The 26,651-nt window shown below is 42.5% G+C and overlaps 2 protein-coding genes across 3 annotated transcripts in view; one reads left to right on the forward strand and one right to left on the reverse strand.

The window, feature by feature from the left end:
- The window catches only part of LOC143856101 (calcium uniporter protein 2, mitochondrial-like), a 61,905-nt gene extending 35,809 nt beyond the window's left edge, over positions 1 to 26,096 (forward strand). Inside the window, exons 2-3 of one of the 2 annotated variants that reach the window (XM_077366156.1) lie at positions 9,651 to 9,913; positions 25,415 to 26,096. In XM_077366156.1, coding sequence (XP_077222271.1) covers positions 9,689 to 9,913; positions 25,415 to 25,870 — 681 coding nt within the window. In that variant the 5' untranslated portion in view covers positions 9,651 to 9,688 and the 3' untranslated portion in view covers positions 25,871 to 26,096. Of the gene's footprint in view, positions 1 to 9,411; positions 9,914 to 25,414 lie in introns of those variants that run through there. The other variant, XM_077366155.1, reaches the window with a different exon arrangement.
- On the reverse strand, positions 7,190 to 8,065 carry LOC143856035 (uncharacterized). Its single transcript, XM_077366076.1, has one exon. The coding sequence runs from the start codon at positions 8,063 to 8,065 to the stop codon at positions 7,190 to 7,192; it is 876 nt and encodes a 291-aa protein (XP_077222191.1).
- Positions 26,097 to 26,651: the final 555 nt, after the last annotated feature.

Raw genomic sequence — 26,651 nt, forward strand, 5'->3', positions numbered from 1 at the left:
TTGCTGATTCAGCTGCCAGAACACTCCAGATCAGCTCTTCTGCCAATGTCTTATCTCGTTACTAATTTCAAGCGTAACATCACCCATTACTTGCTGCAGATTTTTTTTCACGCCATGCCAAACAACGCTTTCAAACTTCGCAAAAAACCCATGACCCGAGCTCCCAGGTTTATCGAAACACCACCTCAAACCCAGCCCACAACCGCCTGTTGATTAGCCATAACCACCCTCTTCTTCCATGTGTTCAATTTCCTTGATTCTCAAGTCTCCCAAAACCCATCTTGTGTTAGCTGCCAACTCTCTAGCTTGATTTTTTTTCCTGATTTTTAGTAATAGAAAAAAAATTCTACAAAATAGCCTCCCATATTCGCTATATAATAGTCGTACCAAGCCTACTTTAGCAACAAATTTGCCCTTTCCCATTTAACCAAAACTTTGAGTTTATGTTTCAATAGTACATTTAAGCCTAGCAAGTTACACCCAATAGCCATGGACATAGACCCAGCAAGTCTTCATGTACACCACTGGCAACTGCCTATAATGATTAGCCTATATTCATCTCATGAAAACCTTTCTTGTTAACTGAAACCTCCTGCACCTTTCTTCTTGTACATCCTAAAACTAACCCAAAACCTGCTCCCTTCTTCCTTTGACCAACCTCCTTGACTACACAAAACAGATTCACCCTCTCCCATTTATCTTCTTGACATAATTGCCCAATTTTTGAAAAATAGCCAAGAACCTTTCTTGTCCTTTAAACCACCCATTCGCTTTCTTAACAACCTTGATTATCCTTTATTAATTCCTTAATATCACTGTCTTGATCCCTTTTAACCACTTCCTCATTAGTTTCACACTTTTTGTTCCCTTTTAAGAAATTCAACTATCTTTTCCTAAATTTCCAGTTACCCTTTACCTTCATCTTTCCTAGTTTTCCTTCCCATAATATTAACCACTCATGGAGTTATGGTTAGTCCCATCATTTTACAGATATGGTAATTGCGAAGTCGAGTGCTTTGAATGGATTGGTGCCATTGAAGATTGTCGAGAGAAATACGGCATGAGCGACAAAGAGACGATTAAGTGTGCCAGAGCGACCGTAAGCCTTCATGCTAATCCTTCTTAATAAAGATGGAACGAGAGCAATACAAATTGCGACAATTACCCTTAAGTTGTTGGTTTGAAATACATGATCTGTTTTTAAGAGAATTTGAACCAATGACGTATCAAGAGTCTCTGAAGATCCAGGCTAGATTGAGACGTGAAAGAGCCTAAAAGGTCAATGATCGTGCTAAGAAGAAAGCTGCATGTCTTCTAATCCAAAAGACATGGTGAATATACCAAGCCAGAAAAGTATATAAGAGGTATATCAATTCGTCCATTCTGATTCGGAGTTTGTTTTGTCGGAAGATTTCCCGTAAAGATTACGTACGCATCAAGTGGGATACCAAAGTCATTCAACGTGCCTGGAGAGCCCAAATCGCTCGACAAAGCTCGTGTGAGCCCAAAGCGCACGAGTCAGAGAGTAGCAATCATGAATCAGATCTTCTGCAAGATTATCCAGATTTGATTATTCAAGATCTATTTTGCATGTTAATACCAAAAGATATTCCACTACGATATGAAGTTTTCAAGCTCAAGATTGGGAGAAGAAACAGTTGTAGGGTTGACTATCTATTTCCTCTGTGTGGATGCAGTGGAGGGGGAAGGAGCCTTGAGTGTAAGTCTCTCCCTCTCTACCTTCCCGCACAACCTTGTTTTTAAGTTTGTTGCTCATGCAGTTTAGGTATTTTGCTTTTGTCTCCTATTCTTGGCCCGTTCTTTCTTATTGGCTGACTTGAGGGGAAGCTTTAGACTTCCCCCTCCTTTTTAGCATGGTGTCTTGTATCAAGGAGATATGTGGCCTTAGTGACAAGGGCCATACCTTCGAGAGGCGTGCTGTAATCCCGAGGGAGTGGGCGACATGTCTTCTTACTAGGCGTGCAACTCGGGTCAGGTTGAGGCCAACCCGACCTTACTTGAGGACCCGCAACCCAAACCCGACACAACCCGATTTCCATCCCAACGACGTTCAACGCGACCCGAGGAACCCTTTTTCACAACCTGAACCCGACCTGACCCAAGTTCATCTCGACCCAACATGAGATTTTAAGCTTATAAAAAAATTCATAAAAATGTCAAGTTTCACTCCGTCGGGTTGCCCAAACCCTCAACCCGAACCCGACCCAAGATGGGAAAACTCAACCCGAACCAACCCAACTTTTTTTCGGGTTGAACCGGACCCGAGTTGCACCCCTCCTTCTTACCTTTTTGGAGTCTCAACCTAAGAAATAACGGGTCCTGGGACATTATATAACTTTGTTTGGTGTTGCTTCGAGTATCTGATTAAAGGGTATCATTATGGAGCAGAAAGGGGTTAAAAACTGGCTCCGCCCGATTGAAAATTGGTCTTTACTATGAAACGAAAAAAGTATTCTGAGGGCTTTCAAGGCAAACTGGGTGTTAAAAGGATGACAGCATTAGCTACTTTTATTATCACTGATGGGGAAGGTGAAGGAAGTATTTGAAGGGGTGAACCTCATCCTATAGTGATGGATTCAGGCGGACAGGAGCCCTCCCTTCTCCTAGGGCCGAGGACCATTGTTCTAGGTGGCTCGATTCCTGGTCTGAGGGTCTCGACATGTAAAGTAGTGCCCTTTGCTTCCTTTTTCACAATCCCCAAAAGTTGAAATAGTATCAAGCTTTGGGATAAACTTTTATTCCATGATGCGATGGTTGTTATTTTTCTCATGTTATTTTTTATCTTGTGTTTACGAGGAACTATTCTCACGGAGTTCACGGGGCCCTATTGATCTTAGGGGCAGGAGCCACCTGGAGTTCCTTGGATCCATGTAGGTGGGGAAAACTTTGCGAGAGGACTCTTGGTATAACCCTCATTAGGTTGTAAACCCTAGGGTTCCAGTCCGACTCCGTGTTCCCTTCTAGTTACCGATAAAAATGATGAGGCTACTTAAGCAATGAAATGTAAATGCAAGCTTGTAAAATGCTAGTATACCTACAAGCACTCTGACAAGTGGGACTACGCTCCTCCGAGAATGTGGTCGCCGTGTATATCTTGGGTAGGATACAACTAGAGATATATGACCTTCGTAGCTAATGGCATTGGCCACCTTAGAGGCTTCCTTGATGCTAGGGTGTTGAAGTCTTGGGCAGTGAGGGTGTGGAAATGTAGGTTCTGGGGATGGATGATTGCAGATTGACTCAGAGTCGGGGGCTGAAATGTTGTCTTGGATTTCTATGTTGTTTAGACATGGCCAAGGGAATCGTTGATGGGGGGCTTCGGTGGGGTCAGTCTCTCCTCTAGGTCAGGTCGCTCATACCTCCTCCCATTTTCGAATGGATGTGTCCCTATGTAGAGTCAAAGGGAGGGGTAGAGTATGTAATTTAGGAAGGAGGTGTCCAGTTGGACGGGGCCGTGTTTGGCCGGACATGTGTCATTTCTGGGTGGGCAGTGGTTAATTGACTACAATAGTTAACATACCATTTCCGACAATCTGAAAAGGTAAGATTCCTGATAGCGCTGCCTATGGTTGATGCGGTCTGGCTGGACGTCACCGACCATAGGGTGGTGGTCGCTCAAACGACTTTGTCAGTTGCAGTGAGGGCTGAGCTATCAGCCAATGATTGATTCCAGGACCGCGTCTAGCCGGGCGGTAGTATGGCCGTGCATACAAGGTATGGTTTTTTTTTTTTTTTTGATGGTTAAGCTGGGGTTGGGCAAGACCCCCACCAGATATATTGAACCAAAAAGAAAATTACATGAAAGGAGGAGAAGTTGTCAAAGGACAACTAACTCAATGGCTCGGGCTCCATGAGCCAAACAAGAGCGTGAGCTCAACAATAAGGGAAAGTCAAAAAAACATTACAAACGTAAATACATCTCCCCAGATATATCTCTACTTATGGAATCCCTCAGATAATTCGGAATACATTGAAGAGGAATATTCAGACTCTTACAGGGGTAGTCCCTTTTTGAAAGAAGATCAGCCACAGAATTTGCTTCTCTCCATATATGAGTTATCCTCCAGTCTATAGTGTTCAAAAATTTCCAACACTTACTGATCTCAGAAAGATTCTTCCATGGCGGGTCAGAGAGCTTTGCAAAGGAATTTACGGCGAAATTTGAGTCGGCTTCAATCCACAGATGTGTGATCCCCAGTCTTTTTGCCACTTCCACCCCAATGCAAATAGCCTTAATTTCCAGAGAGAAGATCTCGTCCTTTTGAGTGTTCACAGAGAAACAATGAAGAACCTCTCCATTCGAGTCCCTAAGAGTTCCCCCAAGTCCTCCCCCTTCATCTGATAAGGACGCATCGGTGTTGAGCTTGTATTCCCCTCGAATTGGAGGAATCCATCTGCAGAACTTATTCTGTTTAAGCTTCCGGATGCATTTTAGGCCGAAGTTACTAGCCATCCGGATTTTTCGGTCGTCACTATCATAAAAAACGTTGAGGCTTCGCACTTTCAGCTTGACATCATCTAAAATTTGTTGAAGAACCACACTTTTGTGGTTGAATTTTTTATCAAAAATTCTGCGATTACGCTCTTTCCACAATCTGTAGATAGAAGCAGCAAAGGCAACTCTGATGATTACTGCACTCTGACCCTTGCCTCTCCACTGGGTGCGGATCCACTCTTCCTCTGCCCTGAGAGTTCGTTTCAGTGATCGATGAAACCCACAAAGCCTGAGGATGGATTTCCAAATCCAAGCAGAATAACCACAGCGAAAGAAAAGGTGATCGATGGATTCTTTTTCAGAATGGCAGAGAGGGCATCTTTCATCGATGGACGAGTTTCTGAATATGATGTGATCTCTGGTAAGGAGCTTAAGATGAAGGGCCTTCCAAGCCATTAGAGCATGCCTAGGAACATGGCCACTAAACCATAGAGTAGAAGCCCAATTCACACTAGCATGCTTCTTTCTGATTTCAGACCAGGCGCTTTTTACCGAAAAATTTCCGTCCACTGAAGGCATCCACACTGCTCTGTTCTTCGGGTCTTCATGAAATAGCGCTTTAATCAAGATTGCTTTTTCCCTGCGAAGTGACACGTTATCTAGTAAGGGGTGCCAGCAGTCCAGGTGATGAATGGCGTCAAGCTTTTTGATGGAGGAGAGAGAGTGATCAACTCTTGATCTCAAGATCAATTTGTCAAGTGACCCAGCCGGGTGCCATGGTTGGTTCCACACATCAATCTCTGATTCATTTCCAACAATATAGCAAATATTTCCTCTGATTATCTCCCTAGCATTTAAAATACTTCTATAAGCCCACGATGGCTTTGATGGTATCCCAACAGTCCATATGTTCTTGTTTTTCAGATACTTTGCTTTGATCCAAGAGGCCCATAATGAATTATTATCCTGGAGAAACCCCCACAAGAGCTTGCATTGGAGCGCAGTGTTAATATCCCTGAGGCTACGAACTCCTAGACCTCCTTTTTTTGGTTTGCAAATAACATCCCAGGCCACCGTGTGCACCTTCTTCTTCCCTTCCCCACCCGCCCAGATAAAATCTCTGCAGATTTTCTCAAGCTTATCCATGGTACTCTTTGGGATATTGAATGAGGATGACCAGTATATTTGATAAGTTTGGATTACAGACTTCACTAATTCGACTCTGCCTGCCATCGATAGGAAGCGATTGCACCAGCAATTGATTTTTTTTACCACTTTGGAGATGATTGGTAAGCAATCATTCGAAGTTAGCCTCGAGGTAGTTAGGGGAAGGCCCAGATATTTTATTGGAAAGGTTCCTTCAGGAATGTTCAACTTCTCTCTGATTTTCCTTCTAACAGAGGAACTTGTCCCTGAGAAAAAAATTTCGCATTTTGAAAAATTGGCCTGAAGGCCTGTACATTTATAGAATTTCTTAAGGCAAGAGAGGACACCCTTAGCTGACTCAAGGGTTCCTTCTGTGAAGACCATAAGGTCATCAGCGAATAGAACATGAGTAATTGCAACTACTCCCTGATTAAAGGGAGTTTTGATTTTACCTTTTTGGAGGGCACTATCAAATATTCTTGTCAGCATTTCCATAGCAAGGCAAAAGAGAAGTGGCGAAAGCGGATCTCCCTGGCGAATTCCATTCGACGATGAGAAATGCCCCTGGGGGGTGCCATTTACAAGGATAGAGAAGGTGGGAGTTTGAATGCACTCAGCTATCCAGTTGCACCACTTGCTGTTAAAACCCTGCTTCTGCATGAAATTGAGAAGAGCTTCTCTTTTTACATTGTCGAAGGCCTTGGCAAGGTCTATCTTCACACACATTGCAGAGACTTTCGACTGAAGGTGGAAGTTGTGTAATACATCATGAGTGAGAAGAATATTGTCTTGTATCAGTCTCCCCGGGATGAAAGCAGACTGATTTTGACTCACAAGCTTGTTGATCACTGATTTAAGTCTCCCAGCCAAGATTTTTGTAATTGTCTTGTAGACAACATTACAAAGAGATATTGGCCGGAATTTACTTGGTGAGGAGGCATCTGGTCCCTTCGGAATGAGTGAGATGAAGGTGTTGTTGAGTTCTTTGAGCATCTGACCTTTGATGAAAAAATTCTGAATTGCTAGAGCGAAGTCGTTTCCCACCAGGTACCAGAATCTTTTAAAGAAGTTTCCATTGAAGCCATCGGGTCCGGGAGCTTTGTCACCATCCGCCTTAAAAACCGCTTCTTTCACTTCTTCAGCGGAAACATCCCGAGTCAAAAAAGCATTTTCCTCTTCAGAAATCTTTTTGATCGGATTTGGGGTGCAGAACGCAGGAGAGGGGTACTTATTCATGAGTTTCTGATAGAAACTAACAAGAATACTCGAGATTTCTCTTGGATCAAAGGAGACAGTGCCATCTTCACGCTCCATTGCCATGATTTGATTTCTGTGATATCTCATCTTTACAGCCGCATGGAAGAATTTTGAGTTAGTATCCCCTTGGCACAACCAATCAATTCTGGATTTCTGTTTCATCATAGACACTTCTTTTTCAGAAGCACTTAGGAATTCATCTCGGGCAATGATTTCTTCATCTCTTATGGAATGATCTGCTGGGTTTAAAGCCAATCTGTTCTGCACTTCTTCCAGCTTAATTCTCGCAAGAGGGAGGATTATATCCACTCGGCCAAAAACATCTTTGTTCTAGGTGAGTAAAAGCCTTTTCACTTCTTTAAGCTTCTGCACCAACCTGTACATTGGGTTCCCCAAGACTTTAAGAGCCCATGCCTGCTCCACCACAGGGTAGAGAGAAGAGTCCTCGAGCCACATGTCCATGAACCGGAATGGCTTTGGCCCAAGACTGTTATATTCTCTGAGATTTACAACAATTGGGCTATGGTCAGAAATTCCAGGTGGTCTATACTCAGCAAAAGCAAGTGGGAAGTGCTGCAGCCAGAGATCATTTATCAGAGCTCTGTCAAGACGGGCATATTTCCTTTCAGAGACAGTGGCTCTGTTATTCCAAGACAGAGGATGGCCAATCGAGCGGAGATCCATCAAAGAGCAGCTATTGATGCAATCATTAAAATCTTCAATGTCATGCTGGTTGTGAAGAGCACCATATGATCTCTCAGAGTGATCCCTGATTACATTAAAATCTCCCATCACAATCCACGGGTCTTGGATAGTCGAATTCAGGCTTTTTAAATCTTGCCAGAGAATTTTACGATCACCCCCGTAGTTTCTGCCATAGACAACAGTGAGCTTGAAAGCTTGATTGGTTTGTAAAAGCCTGACACTAGCATGGATGAATTGGCTCGAATCCCTTAGGATGTCAAGCTTAACGCGGTCCGGATCCCACAGAATCCAAATCCGCCCCTTAATCACATGGTTGTAGTTGCCAAAAGAATTCCAAGAATCACAAATGTCATATACATGGTCTTTCATCATCGGCTCTTTTGCTTTGGTTTCTTGAAGACAGCATATAGGCACATTTGAACCTCTGATCAAATTTTTAACCTCACCCTTTTTTCTCCGAGAGCAGATTCCTCTTATATTCCAAGAGGCAATAGCTTTCATTGAGAACTGTTGGGGGGAGTTTGAAGGGGGCTCTCAGAAGAGCAAAGTTCAGAAGAGTTGCTAGAAGGCAAATGATTTTGAGAAATACCAGATCCAGAGCTAGTGACAAGTTGATTTGGTCTCAGCTCAAGCCTCTGGACATTTTCTAAATCTACTCTCTTTAGAGGGTCAGCTGAATAAGGATTTACAGTTGTCTTCTCATATTCATTTTTGTTTGGGAGGCCTGGGGACCACTTATTCTTGAGCGCAGGGAAGAGATTTTCTTCATCTGATCCAGATGACTGGTCCTCCGCCGGTGTAGTTTGAGACTCTGAATTTTCCATTTGGCTGGTCTTGCAGGGGTGCAGATTAAGTTTCTCTGAGTTGTCTACTTCAGCTGGCAATACTGTTGAGCTTTCCTCAGGGAGAATTTGGGGTTGTTGAGTATGCTTTTCTGAAGATTCTTCACCAGGGATGGGGCCTTTTTTGCCGGGTTCATTTGGGTCATCAACTCCATCACCGCAGAGATCTACAGTGCTGTCCTCCTCGACCAGAGAAGAGAAGCTGTTACGGAGGACAACGCTCGTCGCTTGAAGGTCGTTGGCAGAACTCTTTTGGGTGATAGTAGGAGGAATGACAGTGGGCTCCTCTACAAGAGATTGTCTTATGGAGCATACCGGTCTCCATTCCTGTTTTTGGGGCAGGCTTCTCGGTCTCCATTCATGCAAGGTATGGTTGCTCTAGGTTGTTGGATTGGGGGGAATTCTGGGATTTGGTGGTCTTAGTTTGACCCTTTGAGGGATAGGTGTTTGAGGATGTCCTTTGTATGTCAATGTACTTCAATCAGAAAGTCTTGTTCATCATCGGAGTGCAAGACTGTGAACAATCATAGGCATACAAAATGGAGTGTCTGCAGCGGTGTGGTTTGTAGGCTAATCATGTTGTAATCGTTGTAGTTTTATTTTCTCATAGTAGAAGATTGTGTTCTCACTTGTGGATATAGGCATTTTGGCCGAATCACGTAAAATCTCGGTGTTCATCCTTTATTCTTGTGACTAGCATTTTATTTCTTCTTTTCCTCTATCGAATCCGGATTTGCCCAGTGGATTTTCTCAACATAAATGATAGAAAAAGTGGTGAAAATGAGGAATGCTAAACTCATGGGCGCCCTTACAGAAATCAGGGGAAGGGTGTCCCCATTGGCTGCACGTAAACAAACTCTTTTGACTTTTCAGCCAGGTGGAAATGAAAAAAGTTTGTTTGACATGCAACCAGTGGGGACGCCCTTGCCCCTGATTTTTGCAAGTGCGCCCATGAATGTAGCATTCCTAGATGGAAATATCATTTCCATTCCATCAATGCTTAGTTGTTTTTGCTTCATTACAGGTCAGAGTGAGAGGCTTGCGTTGCTCTCCGTTAAAATGATAACGGCCGTTTAGCCCACCGTTCCCCCAAATCAAATGAAACCCCTCCCACTTATCTCTCAATTGTTTGGCAACAATGTGGAGATCATCAAGATACCTCTTAACAAAAGTGAAATATGGGAACAAACCAACAGTTTTCAATCCCCTTCCAATTTATCTCCGTCAAACGTTTCTGTTTTCAGGTACATCTCCCAAAGAAAGTAAAGAAAATGAGATTTCAATGTTAGAGGCTAGGAGGATTTTGGGGCTTGTTAATGTGGAATCATTGAAGAGAAAGCTTGGAATGGATGGAGAAGAGGTGATAGGGTATTCTGAGCTTCTCAAGGGTTTTGAGAGTATGGGGATTGTCAAATCGAGCAATGAGGCCTCTGCTTTTGCGCGGGTTCTTGATGAGGCTGGGCTCATTCTTCTCTTCAGAGACAAGGTCCATCTCCATCCAGATAAGGTGGGACTTCTGTTCTTCTTTTCTCTCTGTCTCTTTTATTTGTTTTCCTTTTGTTTGAATATTCAGCTAGGATTCGTTCACTTGATGGTTGTTTTTATAATTGGAGAAGTGGGTTCATTGCATTTTGATTTCTATTGATTTGATTTTGATGGACAGTGGGCGTATTACCTTTAGATTGTAATTTTTCTTTTGGATTGCAATTTTTGATTTGGATGGACAGTGGGGTTATTACCTTTGGATTGTAATTTTTCTTTCTTCTTTAGTTGCTTTCTTGTGCCTTTACTTTTTTTGTTAGTCTAGGGAGAGAAAGTTCTACGTGGACCTGTTGGGGGTAAAATCGGCACTTACGATGAATGACACGTGACACTTCCGATTAATTAGAAACCGACCAACTGATTTTAGATGGGAAAGATGATAAAATCTTAGCCTCCTCTCATAAATAGCAACGTTCACAATTGGCAAACCACCCCTCAAATAGGCAATATGCCCTAAGGCGGTGGCTTTCCAAATAAAAGAGTCTCATAGTAGTAACTTGCTTGTACAGGGAAACAGGATATCTATTAAAAATAGATATAAACTTATCTCCCGGAGAAGTCGACTAATTAGGAAAGACTCCTAAAAACAGCAAGATTCTAACTATTGTGAACTCTATTCTCTATAAAAAGGGACCCTCACCTTCATAATGGGACTACGTTAAACTTGATCCTCAAAAAAGGGGTACGTAGGCAGCTTGGGAAGACCAGGTTCAGTCACAATTCGTCTCCATTCACCTGTGTTGGTAACATTTCTGGATCTAATCTCCTTCCCTTTAACTTTCCTTTCCGATTTCTAGCTTAATATAATAGTATTGTTCAAAGTATTAACTCTGAGCCGACTAACATCTTCCTTGTGAGTGTAAGTTCTACACAGGATTATCTCTATCACCGCTAGATCGTATAAAGCAGATTTCGGCATCATCAGATTGGCGCCATCCGTGGGACCACCATGACAAACTCGAGGTCAAAAACTTCGAAATCTGTTGCAGCTAACCCACGGGGTAAAGGGGTAATGACTAGGAGTCAAGCACAGGCTATAATCCCCGAGAATCAAGTTCCGGAGGAAACACCTAACAACGAAGATACTACTCCAGTTACTATGACCATGTTCAACCAACTTGCATCGCAAGTAGGGAACGTTTCGGACAACCTGCAGGAAATATTGAGACGTTTACCGCCCCCACCGATAGTTCGGAACGTCGATATTTCTCCACTAATCGCGGAAGTGCGGAATCCGCATTTAGAAGTGCAAGGCGAATCACCTGAGGGCAGAAATCCTCACAGTCGAAGGCCAGTAAATCACCGACCTTCTGCTTCGATTACTAATCCCAATCCGAATCATGGAAACGGGGAGGCGAACGATCGACAAGCATCGGAATAGGCCTATTCCAACCCAGAACAACAACGCCCACCAAAGGGCTAACAACGCAGGAAACCCAAACCAAGCGCAAGACAACCCGCACAATTTGAGTGACGGAATTAACACACCTGACTCGGGGCTCCTCGCCGAACTTCAGCGACAAGTCAGGGAGATGCAACGCCATATTAAGAAACCTTATGAGCCGGATCTCTTGACTGAATGGGAGAATGAAGTACAATCACCATTCATAGAGGCTATAGCACAGGCCCAATTGATACCGAATTTCGATTTACCAAGACTCGATCTCTACGACGGTACGTCAGATCCATTAGAATACTTACAAGCCTGTCGGAGGGCAATTGAATTCAAAGGCAAAAACAACACAATCATGTGTCGCGCTTTCTCGTCATATTTAAAAAAAGAGCGAATAGTTGGTACGGCCTCCTTAAACCTAATTCCATATCTTCTTTTCGAGAATTAGGAGGGGAATTTGTGACATACTTTGCCAATAGTCGGCCACAGAAAAAATCTGCCGATGCGCTCCTCGCTCTCCTTCAAGGAAAGGAAGAAACCTTACAATCTTTTATAGGTCGATTTAGGGCTGAATTATCACAAATCAAGGACCCTAATCATCAGATGGTTAGAGCAGCGATGAAATCGGCTGTCCACGACAGGGACCTCAAGGTAGCCCTGAATATCGACCCTCCCCGAGATCTCCAGGAACTAATGACAGTAGCGGACAAATAAGAGATTAGAACTCGCCAAAGCTCCGGAGAAGAGAAAGGAGGAGACCAGTTCGAATAATGGTCAAGGCAAACCTCCTCGATCCGATAATCGACAGTCACAATCTGGTAACCGAGCTCCCTCGCAACAGTTTGAAAGATACAACCACACTCATTTACATACATCCGTAGCAAATATCCTTTACGAAATCTGTGGAAAGGAGGATCTCCAATGGCCACCAAAGATGAAAGGTGCCGGTCGAAAGCGTAATACAAGCAAATATTGCCATTTTCATGGCGATCATGGCCACACTACAGATGATTGTTATAATTTGAAGAATGAAATCGAAAGGCTGGCAGGGCTCGGGCGTGTCAATAAATACTTGTTGAACGCGAAGCATAATGGACCTTCCCATAAACCCAAGGTTCTAAAGACGCCCGGTCCTTCCAATCCGATCCAATCGATCGCCGGGAATGACCAAAACAGACAGATTTCCGAGGTTAAACAACTCCCGGATATAAGGATTGATGCTCCACTCAGAATTGCAGGGAACATCGATGTAATCGTTGGGGGATTAGCATCGGGAGGACCAACAATTTCTGGACAGAAGGCCTATGCCGCCCAAATTCATGCGGTGGAAGCTCCAACAAAAAGTTGCAATCGGATTCTACTGATAGCGACGAACAAATAGTCTTTTCTGAAAAAGACTACGACGATATCCAGCTCCCCCATGATGATGCGATTGTTGTCCACCTCATTATCGCCAATTTCAATGTGAGTAAAGTAATGATAGACACCGGTAGCTCTGTCAATATTTTACATTACAATGCTTTTAAAGAGATGCACCTAGGACTGGACAGGCTTACACCACTAGAATGGTCAATCTATGGATTTTCTGGCAGATCGATTCGTATCGGAGGAAGGATAGACCTACATGTCACGTTCGGTGCCGAACCTCGCCAGAAAACCATCATGCAAACTTTCCTGGTTGTTAAGGTCCCCTCCACCTATAATGCCATCATAGGACGTCCGGCTCTGAACAAGCTTGAAGCGGTCATCTCAACACCTCATCTCAAAATCAAATTCCCGACAATAACAGGAGTCGATGAGGTGAGGGGAGATCAGGAAAGAGCTAGAAACGGTTATGCTGATTACACCGAAGTCATGAAAAAAGCAAAGGAATCTCTCCAAATAGCCGGTACCGACCCACGTTCGGATAATCACCAGACGTGCGGAGAACCGGTAGAAAAGCTGACTCAGATACCGTTGTTCGGGGGAAAAGGATGAAAGAACAGTCTAGATCGGCTCGCTCCTCACTGGAAAGATCCGAACCAATTTGGTAAATTTTTTGAAAGCTAACGCAGATGTTTTTGCATGGTCTGCTTTAGACATGTCGGGTATCCCGACGGACGTCGCCGTCCATCGGCTCACCGTCGACCCCTCTCATAGACCCGTCAAACAAAAGAAATGGAACTTCGCTCCTGAGCGGCAGAAAGCTATAAAAGATGAGGTCGACAAACTCCTACAAGCCAATTTCATCCGAGAGATACATTATCCAGAATGGCTCGCCAATGTAGTAATGGTCAAAAAAGCGAGTGGGAAGTGGCGGATATGTGTGGACTTTACTGACCTAAATAAGGCCTGTCCAAAGGACCATTACCCCTTCCCCCGAATTGACATGTTAATAGATGCTACATCCGGTCATGAGATGTCAGCTTCATGGATGCTTTCTCCGGTTATAACCAGATACGCATGTACTCCCTCGATATTCCCAAAACATCCTTCGTTACAGAACAAGGACTATTTTGTTATAAGGTCATGCCCTTTGGCCTTAAGAACGCGGGAGCCACATATCAGCGGCTGGTGAATAACATTTTCGCCCCACAAATCGGTCGGAACATGGAAGTATACGTGGATGATATGCTTGTTAAAAGCTTAAAAATCACTAACCATGTTACTGACCTTCGGGAAGCTTTCACGGTGTTGCGGAAGTATCAGATGAAGCTCAACCCCTCAAAGTGTGCCTTTGGGGTGACTTCCGGGAAGTTCCTCGGATTCATGGTCAGTCAACGAGGCATAGAGGCTAATCCCGAGTAGATACAAGCAATCGTCGATATGACATCACCAAAAATCGTGAACGAGGTGCAACGACTCGCGGGAAGGATAGCGGCTTTGAGCCAATTCATATCCAAATCTGCTGAGAAATGCCTCCCTTTCTTCAAGATACTGAGAAACATGAAAATTTTTTAATGGACCAACAAATGCCAAGAAGCATTCGAAAGGCTCAAGCAATACCTCCAATCTCCCCCGGTGTTGATGAAACCTTCATTGAATGAAGAGTTATATCTTTATCTGGCGGTAAGCCCTTTGGCTGTCAGTGTCGTACTTGTCAGGCAAGAGCAAAGGACGGAGCACCCCATATATTATGTTAGCCGAGTACTACACGACGCCGAAACAAGGTATCAGAACATCGAAAAATTTGCATTCGTGGTGGTCGTTGCTGCCAGAAAATTGCGTCCGTGCTTCCAAGCCCACAGCATAGTTGTTCTTACCGACCAACCATTGTGCAAAATCCTTCAGAAACCTGATGCTTCAGGGCGCCTAATTAACTGGGCGATAGAACTGGGCGAATTTGACATACAAGTACCACCCCGCCCTACCATTAAGTTGCAAGTACTTGCTTACTTTGTGGTAGAATTCAGAGCTTCGACCGAAGACTCGGGAGGGGGGGGGGGGACAGGAGGAGATAAAAGATGAACAGAAAAAACAATATCAATGGATATTGTTCGTCGACGGCTCAGCCAATTCAGGCGGAAGCGAAGCAGGATTAGTCTTGGCCGGACCCGATAGGTTCTTAGTAGAATACGCTCTGAAACTCGACTTCGACGCTTCCAACAACGAAGCCGAGTACGAGGCACTCCTGGCCGGACTATCCCTAGCCCTCGAATTGGAGGCTGACCGATTAAAAGCCCATAGTGATTTACAACTCATCGTTGGACACATTAATGGACTCTATGAGGCAAAAGATCGAATGATGCCTAAATATCTAGAAAAGGTGAGAGGGAAAATCTCCCTTTTCAAAGAATTTGAGATTGTGCAAATTTTTAGAACTCTTAATGCAAGAGCCGACATTGTATCTAGATTGGCCTCCTTCAACACCACTAGCTGGGGAAACGTGTACACTAAGGTAATCTCCCGTCCCAGCATAGAGAAAGAGGAGATTGCCCATATTGGCCATGAACCCAGCTGGATGGATCCCATAGTGCAGTAGCTCAAAGATGGTACCTTACTAGAGGACCGAAAAGAACCAAGGAGGATTACTGCCAAATCCGTCCTCTACATACTGAAAGGTGAAGTACTCTATAAGCGATCGTTTTCTTGGCCACTACTAAAGTGTCTTCGACCCACAGATGCCGATTGAGCAATGGCCGAGGTACATGAAGGCATATGTGGAGATCACTCGGGGGGCAAGGTACTGGCCCACAAGATCCTTCGCCAAGGATTCTTTTGGCCAACTATACTGGAAGATGCCCAGAACTATGTCAAGAAGTGCGAACAGTGCCAAAAGTTTTCCTCTGTACCTCGTCAGCCAGCAACCCAATACTCCCTTATCTCCAGCCCAATCCCCTTTGCGATGTGGGGAATGGATTATTAGGTCCCTTTCCACCATCAGTCGGCAGACATACAATGCTATATGTCGCGATAAACTATTTCACCAAATGGGTAGAGGCCAAAGCAGTAAAAAAGGCCACTTCCAAGGCAACAGAAACCTTTTTCTTCCACAACATCATATGTCGGTTTGGAATACCAAGGGTGCTGGTTACCGACAATGGGCCCCAGTTCGCTAGCGAACAATTCAGAAACTTTTGCGAAAGGCTCATGATCAAACAAAGATTTACTTCGGTCGGACATCCCCAGGCGAATGGACAAGTCGAGGTAACCAATCGAATTCTCCTTCAGAGTTTCAAAAAAAGAGTTGAAGATGCCAAAATTACTTGGGCGTCAGAATTACCGAATGTCCTGTGGGCCTACCGAACTACCCCTCACACTGCAACAAGCGAATCTCCATTCAATCTAGCATTTGTGTTGAAGTCCTTCCTCTAGGCCGAGCTTAAAAGTTTTGCCAAGAATGAGCTATAGAGCTCAAGGCCGACTTTCAAAGTTCCGGCAAGGATGGGCTATAAAGCTATAGACCGACCCTCACCATCGTCGACTATCTATGATAACTGAGTTATGAAAAGGCCCATACGCTGACCTTTTAAGGCCAGTAAAGGCTACTTTCCTCTCATTAAGCCAAAATCGACACTTAGAATGAGCTTGACCTGAACCTTTTAAGGTCGAAGAGCCGGAACACAATTCATTTAATTCATTCTATTTTTGTCTTTGTTCTTGTTCTGTTTGATGCAGAAATCCTTCAATCGTGAATTGCACTAACCAATCGAGCAAGAAGTGGGTTATACGAGGTCACAGAAGTTCTCCGACTGAGACCCTATCAACTTGAGACTCGATGGATCCTTAATTCCAACACATGGAGAATTTGGAAAAATTTTACCAAGTAAGAAGTTCATTTTAGTTCATTATATTTTTGTCTTTGTTCTTGTTCTGTTTGATGCAGGAATTCTCTTTAATATTTCTCCGGATATTTCCAAGGGCGGTTCGATCATACACCCAAGAGGTAGAAGGTCACCGACCCTAGTTAACCTCTTAAGGTTAACGCCCACCGGAGGAGCTCTTGAGCCGACCAAGTAGGGTAAGGCACTTGTCCGACCCTTAAAGGCAAGAGGACTCGATGCCATTACATTAATTAACCTCATAAGGTTAATGTCCACTGACCGAGTATATGAACCCGTCGAGTAAGGTGAGGCACTTATCTGACCCATGACAAGAGGATCTGATGCCCTAATCTTTAGATTAAACCAGATGATATGTGAAATGCGACCAAGGTTGATCATCCCGGATACCACTAAAAATATCATTGGATAATGAGTTCCCTCCTCATAAAGGAGGGCGGGTCAGTCGACTTCGAATTGATCGATCGAAGAAAGACGACCGACGTGCAAAGCACAAAGGGAATACCCATAAATTATTGCCTTTACAAAGGAAAGATAGAGTGTATCCCTAATTAGTAAGAGGAATAAAGGGAACAGGACCGAACGTCCGGCCCATTCCTCACAAAGGGAACAGGACCGAATGTCCGATCCACCCCCTTTACTTGGAATCCCCTTTTTTATTTTTAAATAAGAAAGATAGAGGAAATAACCAGCGTAATATAAAAGAAAACCCTGCCCCTCACAGAGGAAAGGCTAGAGGTTTATGAGATTCATAGCACGAACCCTATTCCCCCATAGAGGCGAGGAAGAGAGGTCGTATACATGAATAAAAAGGAACAAGACCCAACGTCCAGCCTACTTTTCATTATTAGGTTAGTCTAATCATTTTTAAATGAGAAAGGAGATAACCAGTTTAACAAAAATCCAGGCCCCTGTAAAAGCAGAGAGGAAGGATTTACAAATAAAATTAACACAGGCCCCATCCTCCCTAAGGGTAAGGAGTGAGAACCTATGTATAGTGTTAACAAAATGTAAGGTACCCACTGGTACCGGGTTAGTAGTGCCAATAAAGGCACGGTCCTACAAAGTATGTACCTCACCATGGAGGTAAATATTACAGATTAAATATATATATATATATATATATATATATATATATATATATAAATAATAATGTTCTGCACACTAGTGCATCTGAGAACGATAAAAAAGGATCAGCTTCCTTAAAAAGGAACAGAAACCTGGGCATAGTACAGACATAAGACTGTAATGGAAAAAGTATTCATAAATACTTGGCTATCAACTAAGGCAAACATTTCACAAAGTTTACAAAGCCTAAATTCACAATTCGTCAAAATTCAATGATTTGGACATCGATCCATCAAAAATAGGTGATTTAAACATCCAAAAAATGATGGGAAAAGTTCTTTAAAAGCATTCATGAAGAGAAAGGACATAGGGATCTAAGTCAGTCACTAACGGAGAGTCGGTAATGACTTCGTCGACCTTGGGAGCACAAAGGGAACACCCAGAAATCGTAGCCTTTTTAAAGGTATGGTAGAGTGTGTCTCTTTCCATAAATCCCCAAGTGAAGAAGCTTTATTCCGACCTTTTAAGGCCAGGAATCACAAAGCTTGGCCTCATCTCCAGATTCTCCATATAAACTCCACCCAGCTCAACTTATAAGTAAGTCGAGGAAGAGAGTTTAAAATTCGCCTAGGGACGAAGCACGATTTCACCCTCCTAAGGTTGAAGCTCGAAAGCTCAAAATTGTCTCGGCATTCTCCAGAACACATCCGACCTTCTTACTCTTAAGTAAGTTGAGGAAACAGTATATTCAAGAATTCACTAATTTAAGAAGCTCGGACACGGAAAGCGTAGAACCCACGCTTCCGAACTTCATGTCGCCGAACTTCTGTAAGCTCGGTCAAGCATCTAAAAACCGCCTCATTAAACCTTAGTACTGAAAGATCTTAAAAGATCTCCAAAGCCAAGAGCTACTTACTTGATACGTGGCATAATTATATTTGCCACAAACAAGACGTACAGCGCCCATTATGAAGGGGTTCCTTCCCGTCACGTCATTACAATCCGCCATTTCAAATATTGAAAATGATGCGATGGTTCTTCATGATATGCATTAGGAAATGAGAAAATTAATGAAGCCCGTATTTGGGAAACTCGGTCTCATCTTATGGAACTGACCAAATATGAAAGGTCAGAACATTTACCAAGGAAAATAGTCCATACAACCATCGGTACCGAACAAACTCCCTACAGAACAGAAGAATCCCCAAACTACTTCCTTGACCCAATGATAGCTCGAGGAAGTGGGGGGCAATATGTTGCGGGTAAAATCGGCACTTACCGTGGATGAATGACACGTGGCACTTCCGATTAATTAGAAACCGACCAACTGATTTTAGATGGGAAAGATGATAAAATCTTATCCTCCCCTCATAAATAGCAACGTTCACAATTGGCAAACCGCCCCTCAAAGAAGCAATATGCCCTAAGGCAATGGCTTTCCAAATAAAAGAGTCCCATAGTAGTAACTTGCTTGTACAAGGAAACAGGATATCTATTAAAATAGATATAAACTTATCTCCCGGGGAGTCGACCAATTAGGAAAGACTCCTAAAAACAGCAAGATTCTAACTATTGTGGACTCTATTCTCTATAAAAAAAGGGACCCTCACCTTCATAATGGGACTACGTTAGACTTGATCCTCAAAAAAGGGGTACGTAAGCAGCTTGGGAAGACCAGGTTCAGTCACAATTCGTCTCCATTCACCTGTGTTGGTAACGTTTCTGGATCTAATCTCCTTCCCTTTAACTTTCCTGTGATCCCGATTTCTAGCTTAATATAATAGTATTGTTCAAAGTATTAACTCTGAGCCGACTAACATCTTCCCTGTGAGTGTAAGTTCTACACAGGATTATCTCTATCACCGCTGGATCGTATAAAGCAGATTTCGGCATCATCAGAATCCATATGAGGTAGGTTTCCTTCCCTTTTTGCTTTTCTTATTGTTGTTGCTTTGAAGAGGTTTGATTTTTCTTGGATCATGGGGCTATTAGGCTCTTGGATTGCACAACTTTCTATTTTTTCCTTTTCCTCTTTTCTTATTCCTCTACCCTACCTTTTTTTCCCGCATTCTCTGTCTCTCCTCTTTCCTTTCATCCTCTCTTCCTTTTTCTTTCATCCCATTCCTTTTTTTTATGACATAGGGTATCCCCACCCCATCATAGGACGGGACTAATCCATATGGATGCACCCAATCAGCCACAAACAACATGCATCGGGTAACTTGAGGGGACTCGAACTTGCATCTATGGGGAGCAAACCCACGACGCTAGCTAGGGGTGGACATGGTTCGGTTCAGTTTTGCGGTATACCCGGAACCGAACCATATATAATTGGTTCCCAAAAATTGGAACCAGAACTGAACCATATATGTTTGGAACCGAACTGGACCTGAACCGAAATTGATCGGTTCGGTTCGATTCTGGGTTTACCCAACCTTCACCAAATGTAGATATTTTGCCTAATCATGTGGTTTTCTGCTCCATGATAAACTCCAAACAGTTATATAAGAGCAGGGGTTATATAAACAGTTACGTAAACAATTATATAGCAGTTACATATGAAAGGGGGTGGGGTGATTTTATCAAATGGGGGTGAATTAAATTTAAAAATTTAAAAGGCAAAGCAACACATTAAAGAGGGGTGAATTAAAAGGGCGTGGGGTGATTTTATCAAATAAGGCATTGGGTTTTAAGGTGAGGGTCGGTTCTCGGTTCCGGGATCCCAAACCAGAACCGAACCGAATTTCCACCGGTTCCAGGATATCAGAACCGGAACCGAACCATGTACATATGGAACCTAACCGAACCAAATGCCTGGGTTTGAACCGGAACCATGTCCACCCCTAACGCTAGCCATGCCAACCCCGCCCGGGTTATCCCCTCCCTTTTTGTCCATAATTGGTGTTGGATAAGAGGAATTCTGGAAGGTCCTTAGGAAAACACTTTTGCTCTTAATGTTGTGTTCTCAACTCAACTCAACTAAGCCTTTGTCCCAAACTAGTTGGGGTCGGCTAATGAATCCTTTAGAAAATTTTCATGAAGAAGGTGAAAGGATCTGCCTGCTTCAAATTGAATAAGTCTAATCCTGACACTAGTTGGGTTCATCTACATGGATCATTTTCTTCCATTCTATCCTATCCAAGGTCATGTTCTCTGTTATGTTCCTAGCCCTCAAGACTTTCCTCACTGTTTCTACCCATGTTGTTTTCGGTCTGCCTCTACCTCTTTTTACTGCTCTGAATGTTGTGTTGAAGAGGTTTAATTTTCTGGGGCATTTTGTAAGAGATTGAGAAAAATATGATTTGTAAGGCCATGTTTGACAAACATGAAAGTTTTTTCCATGAAATATCAGTTTATCAAGTGGTGGGAGAGAGGCAAGGAGGACGGGAGAGGGAGAGAGTTGAGAGGGCATGAGTGAGCAGAGGGTATTTTGTTTTCCTTAGTTTTCAGCCACTTCGCACCGTCTCCTAATTCAGGCCCTCTCAACTCTCTCCCTGTCTCACCCTCCCTACCCCTCTCTCAACACTTAGGGGCCGTTTGGATATGCGGATTTTAGAATCCAGGTTTTTAGTTTGAAAACAGTGTAAAAGAGGGTTCATGATCAGGCTGCTGTGTGCTGTCCTGGCAGCGTTTCTTGGATTTTAAGCAAGAAAATCAGGTTTTAAAAATCTCTCCTGCAACCTGAGATTTCTAAAACCTGGAAAATGGGAGGATCTTCTACTCTCTTGCTGATGGAAAGAAGGGAGAGAAGTAAAAAATGAGTCAAAAACGACAGCTGGTCCGCTTCTTCTCTTGTCTCTAACCCTCTTTTACACTGTTTTGAGACTAAAAACATGGATTCTAAAATCCGCGTATCCAAACGGCCCCTTACTAAGCTATAATATTCCCTGAAAAAAAATCATGGTTGCCAAACATGGCCTAAGGTTTTCTATCGAGAAGAAAATAGGTGGGACTAAAGGGAGGCTGTATTGCTGAACCTTTGTAATTGTATTCAGGTAATGGAGTTAGCATTGAAAGTGTTGAGAATGGGGAACATGGCATGCTGCCCTTATGTTTCATATGTTACTTTCAAGTTATCTGATTCAGTATGGCTTGCATGCAATAGAGAGAATAAGTTTTTTAGAGGATTGGAGTTAGAAGTCCTTGTAGGTTCCTTTGAAGAAGTCTGATTTTGCTGGGGCATATGCTTATTTTTGTCGCTAGTTCCTTTCTTCCTCTACAAATACGAGACTTGCCTTTTGTTTAGAAGCAAGGTCTTTTCGTCTCTGTGTAAATCAAATTCAAAGTAACCCACAAATGTGTCTGCACAAATGCTGGGAAAAATAAACCACATCACAATTACAAAATGAAAAGCAGGATAGCAAGAACAATAATAAGAACTGTTAACTTACCAACTTCTCCAAAAGCTTAAGCTATATTTATCTTTTATACTTTAACACTCCCCCGCACGTGTGGCCCACTTGGCAAACACGTGGCACATGTGGTCCCACTTTGGGCCGACCATCGCATGTGGATTTTTGCTATCCGGGAGGTTTGAACTCGAGCTCTGAAACCATGTTAACTTTCCAACTTCTCCAAAAGCTTAAGCTATTAGAGAAAGGTGTTATTTATCTTTTATACTTTAACAAGAACAACCACAAATCAAACCACAACACCAAATTTTTGCAGAAAACTCCTCGGTGTGAAGGGAAAAACTATGAGACAAAACTAAGAGAAATCCACTAAAATAACATAATATTACACTGTTTTTCTTCTCAATTTCTTTGTCTAAAACTTGAGGTTTACCCCAAATATGGAGATAACGTCAAAAAATAGGAAGATATAGAGTAACTTCAAAAAACACTTTTCTTCCCCAAAGAAACACCAGAATGTCTTTCAACGAGTTGGAGATGATCTCGTAACGTAAGTAGCCGCCCACAATGACTCCGACTTTGTATATAAAAACTTGGGTTTGGAGTTAAAGGCCAAAACAGTGGTGTTACCTAGTGAGAACAATCTTGACGCAATCTGCTCCACTTCTTCTTCAAGATGCTTTAAACAGGTGCTGATTTAGCTTCTAGATGACTTCAAAACCCTCTTGAGAACATTCCCTATGAAAAGACCTTTTTTTCTCTCCTTATTCTCTCTGCTCTCTATTTCCCTTCCTTTTATAATAGGTTTTAGTTTTTTCCTCCCACCTCACTTCTCGTCACACCCCCTTCCCTTTCCTATTCTAAATAGGATTCCCATATATCATTCTTTCCTATTTGAAATAGGATTCTACAAGCATGTGTTGATCCTCTAGCTCAATTGGTTTAGGCTTTGGTCTTCAACCTTGAGGTTGGAGGTTCAATCCCAACTTACCTATGTAAAAAAAGAAGCATGTGTGGGTTGAGGCCCATATCATCATGCGTTGGACCTCAAAACACCTATTTAGGTTTCAGCTGCTTATTTGATGCCTCCCAAGTTTTATGTGTTAATTTGTTCTTGTATTCTGGTTTTCACTGTTTTGGGGACTTCTCTTTTGTATCCTGCCGATAATCAATGCTTTATCTTGTTGCCTAGGAACCCTGCCTTATTCTGTTTCTATGTTTTTTTTCTCGGTGATTGGAACCTTACATAGAATGATAGAAGATTCCAATTATGAAAATTCTCATTTGTTTGTAAAGATATTTTTAAGTCTGATGGGGTCCATCTCGGCCCTGTTCCTTAATGAAATAAATCATCCTGCCAATATATATATATATATATATATATATATATATATATATATATGAGGAAAAGGATTGTGAGCTTGAGCGTTGGAACCTTATGGTGAGCTTGAGCTCTCAAACCAATGAGGCCCACATTGTTAGGATGATCCAAAGCATTCACTAGAAAGGGCCTTACATAGAGAGGGTGTGTACAAAAAATCAGCTCCATAGGATCATCCTAACCCATCCATTTGTGGAGGTCAAAATGGACAGACCACAAATCTGCCCATTTTTGCCCTCCACTTTTGGAGGGGTTAGGATGATTCAATGGAGCTGATTTTTGGTACACACCCTATCTATGATAGGGCCTTACAAATGAATGGTTTGGATCCTCACAGAAATTGTGGGACCCATGTGATTGGTGCACTCAAGCGCACCATTTCTTATTAGAGCTTGAGCGCACGAACATATTCCTCTATATATATATGAGAAAACGGTTCCTACACATATGTGTAGATAAGTTATCTACACACTAGCTTAAAATACAGTGGGGGCCACATTATTTGGGTGATCCAAACCATTCATTTTTAAGGCCCTCACATAGATAGGGTGTCCACAAAAAATCAGATCCATAGGATCATCCTAACCATTCGAACTGTGGAGGCAAAAAATGGACTAATTTGTGAAGGTTTTAAGACATCCATTTTACCTCCACAAATCGTAGGGTTGAGATGATCCTATGGATCTGATTTTTTGTAGACACCCTATCTATGTGAGGGCCTTTAAAATGGATGGCTTGGATCACCCAAACAATGTGAGCCCCCACTGTATTTTAAGCTAGTGTGTAGAGAACTCTCTACACATGTGTAGGAACCGTTTTCTCATATATATATATATAGTCTGATAATCGATGCTAATGAGGATAAATCCCACTCTCCAATTGCCAGACAAAACCATGGTAGTACGGGCTTCTAATGCTACATTCCAATGACTACGGACCCCATTTACAATGCAGTTTTTACTTGCTACTTTTTTTTTCTTAGCTTTTATGGAAATGTGGAAAAGCATTCCTCTCTTGTTTACTCCAAATTCAAGAATTTCATGCCAAGGAACCCAAAAGCCATTTTTGCTGGCAACGCCAGAATGATCTCACTTTTGTAACTGATCTATTTTCTACAGTGTTTAACCATGTTCAATGCTCATTGGATTCTGAACTACTGTTCTTTTCGTTATTAATCCTTGTTGCTTGATTATGAATATGCTTAGGCACCGTTTGTTTTGGATTTTCGAACCGATTACGAGTCTGTTTTGGATTTTGAGAACCGATTACGTGTAATTTTGAGTCCAATAATCCGTTTTTGACTCGTAGTTGGTTCTCAAAATCCAAAACAAACAGGCCCTAGCTAACTTTCTAATGGACAGATTTAACAGTTATGAGAAAATCCGCCAGGCAAAACAATCCGACCATACTCAAATTAAACGGAAAAGTAAAATAAACACAAGCCACAAGTTATATACCAAGATTTACATGGTTCAGCCAAGCCAACGTCCACGAGCGAGAAACACGATCTTCCACTGTGAGAAAAACAATGTACAACCCAAGACCGTACCCAAGAGTAACCCGAGAGAAAACCTCAAGAACCCAAGAGAAAACCCCAAGAGGAAACCCAAGAAGAAACCCTCTTTCTCTCTCTCTCTTCTCTCCTCTCTCCTCTCTCCTCTCTCCTCTCTCCTCTCTTTCCCCTTTTCAGCCGGACACGAAGAAACTCCCCCACAACCCAAAAGAGAAAAACCGTTCTCCTTTTATAGCATAGGTCTTCCTAAAACTTAAAACAACAGTTTCCTATTTCCGTTCCCAAACCCATATGGAAACAACGAAATAAGGCAACATTCCCAACAAACAGGTATACTCATTGTAGGGAAGTCCAATGCAGTAGCCAATTGTCTTCTTTGTTGTCTGCATATTTTGATTTTATTCCACTCATTCCCTGCAATTTTCTTCTTGTTTCTGATTATCATATATGCATGGGAACTTTCATCTTTAATTCATATTGATTTTTATTTTATTTCAGGTTGTGGGTCTTCTGAGAAAAGCCATACCCCTAGCTCTGACACCTGCCGATGATCCAAGGAAAGAAGAGTTCAAAAAGCTACAACAAAAGAAGGAAGAGATCGATATGCTGGCACATAAGCAAGTGCGCCGCATTCTATGGTCAGGCTTAGGTTTCTTTGTGGTTCAGGTGGGTCTCTTCTTCAGACTAACATTTTGGGAGTTCTCGTGGGATGTTATGGAGCCAATCACATTTTTCGCCACCGCAACTGGCCTAGTCATTGGATATGCCTACTTTCTCTTTACTTCTAGAGACCCAAGTTATCAAGATGTAAGGAAGAGGCTGTTCTTGTCAAGACAAAGGAGGCTGTTCAAGAAACACAATTTTGATGTCAATCGGTTCATGGAATTGCAGAACTTTTGCAAGTGTCCTCTACACAATGTGGGGATTGAAGTAGATGCATTTCACAGAGAGTGATCCCTTCATATTGCAAGACTCCAATGATTCTTCTGTGGGCTGGAGGTTCGATTGAAAATTTGTTGTCTGATTTTGAGAGTATTGACTCTGATATGGCTGGTGTAGAACAATTTTTACAGCCAACTATGTCTAAACGCTTAACAAATCAAGGGCATATTTATTATTGGATAAGAAAGGGACCCGGATGAATATGTGGCACATATATATTTAGGAAAGAATTCAGATTTTCCTAGTCCTTCATACCCAATTGATGAAAGAAGTTGCATAATTGAGGCTTAGAGGGATTGTCACTTGTAAGGATCATGTCATCCACATAAACAAGGAGTATACTATTGTTTTTACCATTGAATTTTCAAAAACATTGTTGGTTCAGCTCTGCTCGGGCATAAATCAGTTGTTGTAGGATAGTTACAGAGGCGATGAACCGGTGTGTGTGAGTGTGTGCGTGCGTGCGCACACGCTCGCACGAATGCCTGCATGCATGTGTGTGAATTAATGGGGAAGTCTTTATCAAGAAAACCAGTGGTTAATACATAAAAACATGTTCTATAAGAAAATTGGTCTCCACGTCTAGTTGTTTCAAAGCAATATTGGTCTCCACGTCAAGTTGTTTCAAAGCCCATATCTTGGAAACGACTAAAGAGATGAACATTTGAATTGTGTCCAGATTGACCACCAGATTGAATGTATATTCGAAATTGGTATGGTTGTTGATGTCAACCTTTCACAACGTACGAGTCGTGGTTTGTTGCATTCAATCCAATCACTCAATCATTGCTTC

The sequence above is a fragment of the Tasmannia lanceolata genome, unplaced genomic scaffold, assembly GCF_043159265.1.
Source record: "Tasmannia lanceolata isolate RefF3 unplaced genomic scaffold, GAP_Taslan_0.1 ptg000023l, whole genome shotgun sequence".
In the NCBI taxonomy this organism is placed as follows: Eukaryota; Viridiplantae; Streptophyta; class Magnoliopsida; order Canellales; family Winteraceae; genus Tasmannia; species Tasmannia lanceolata.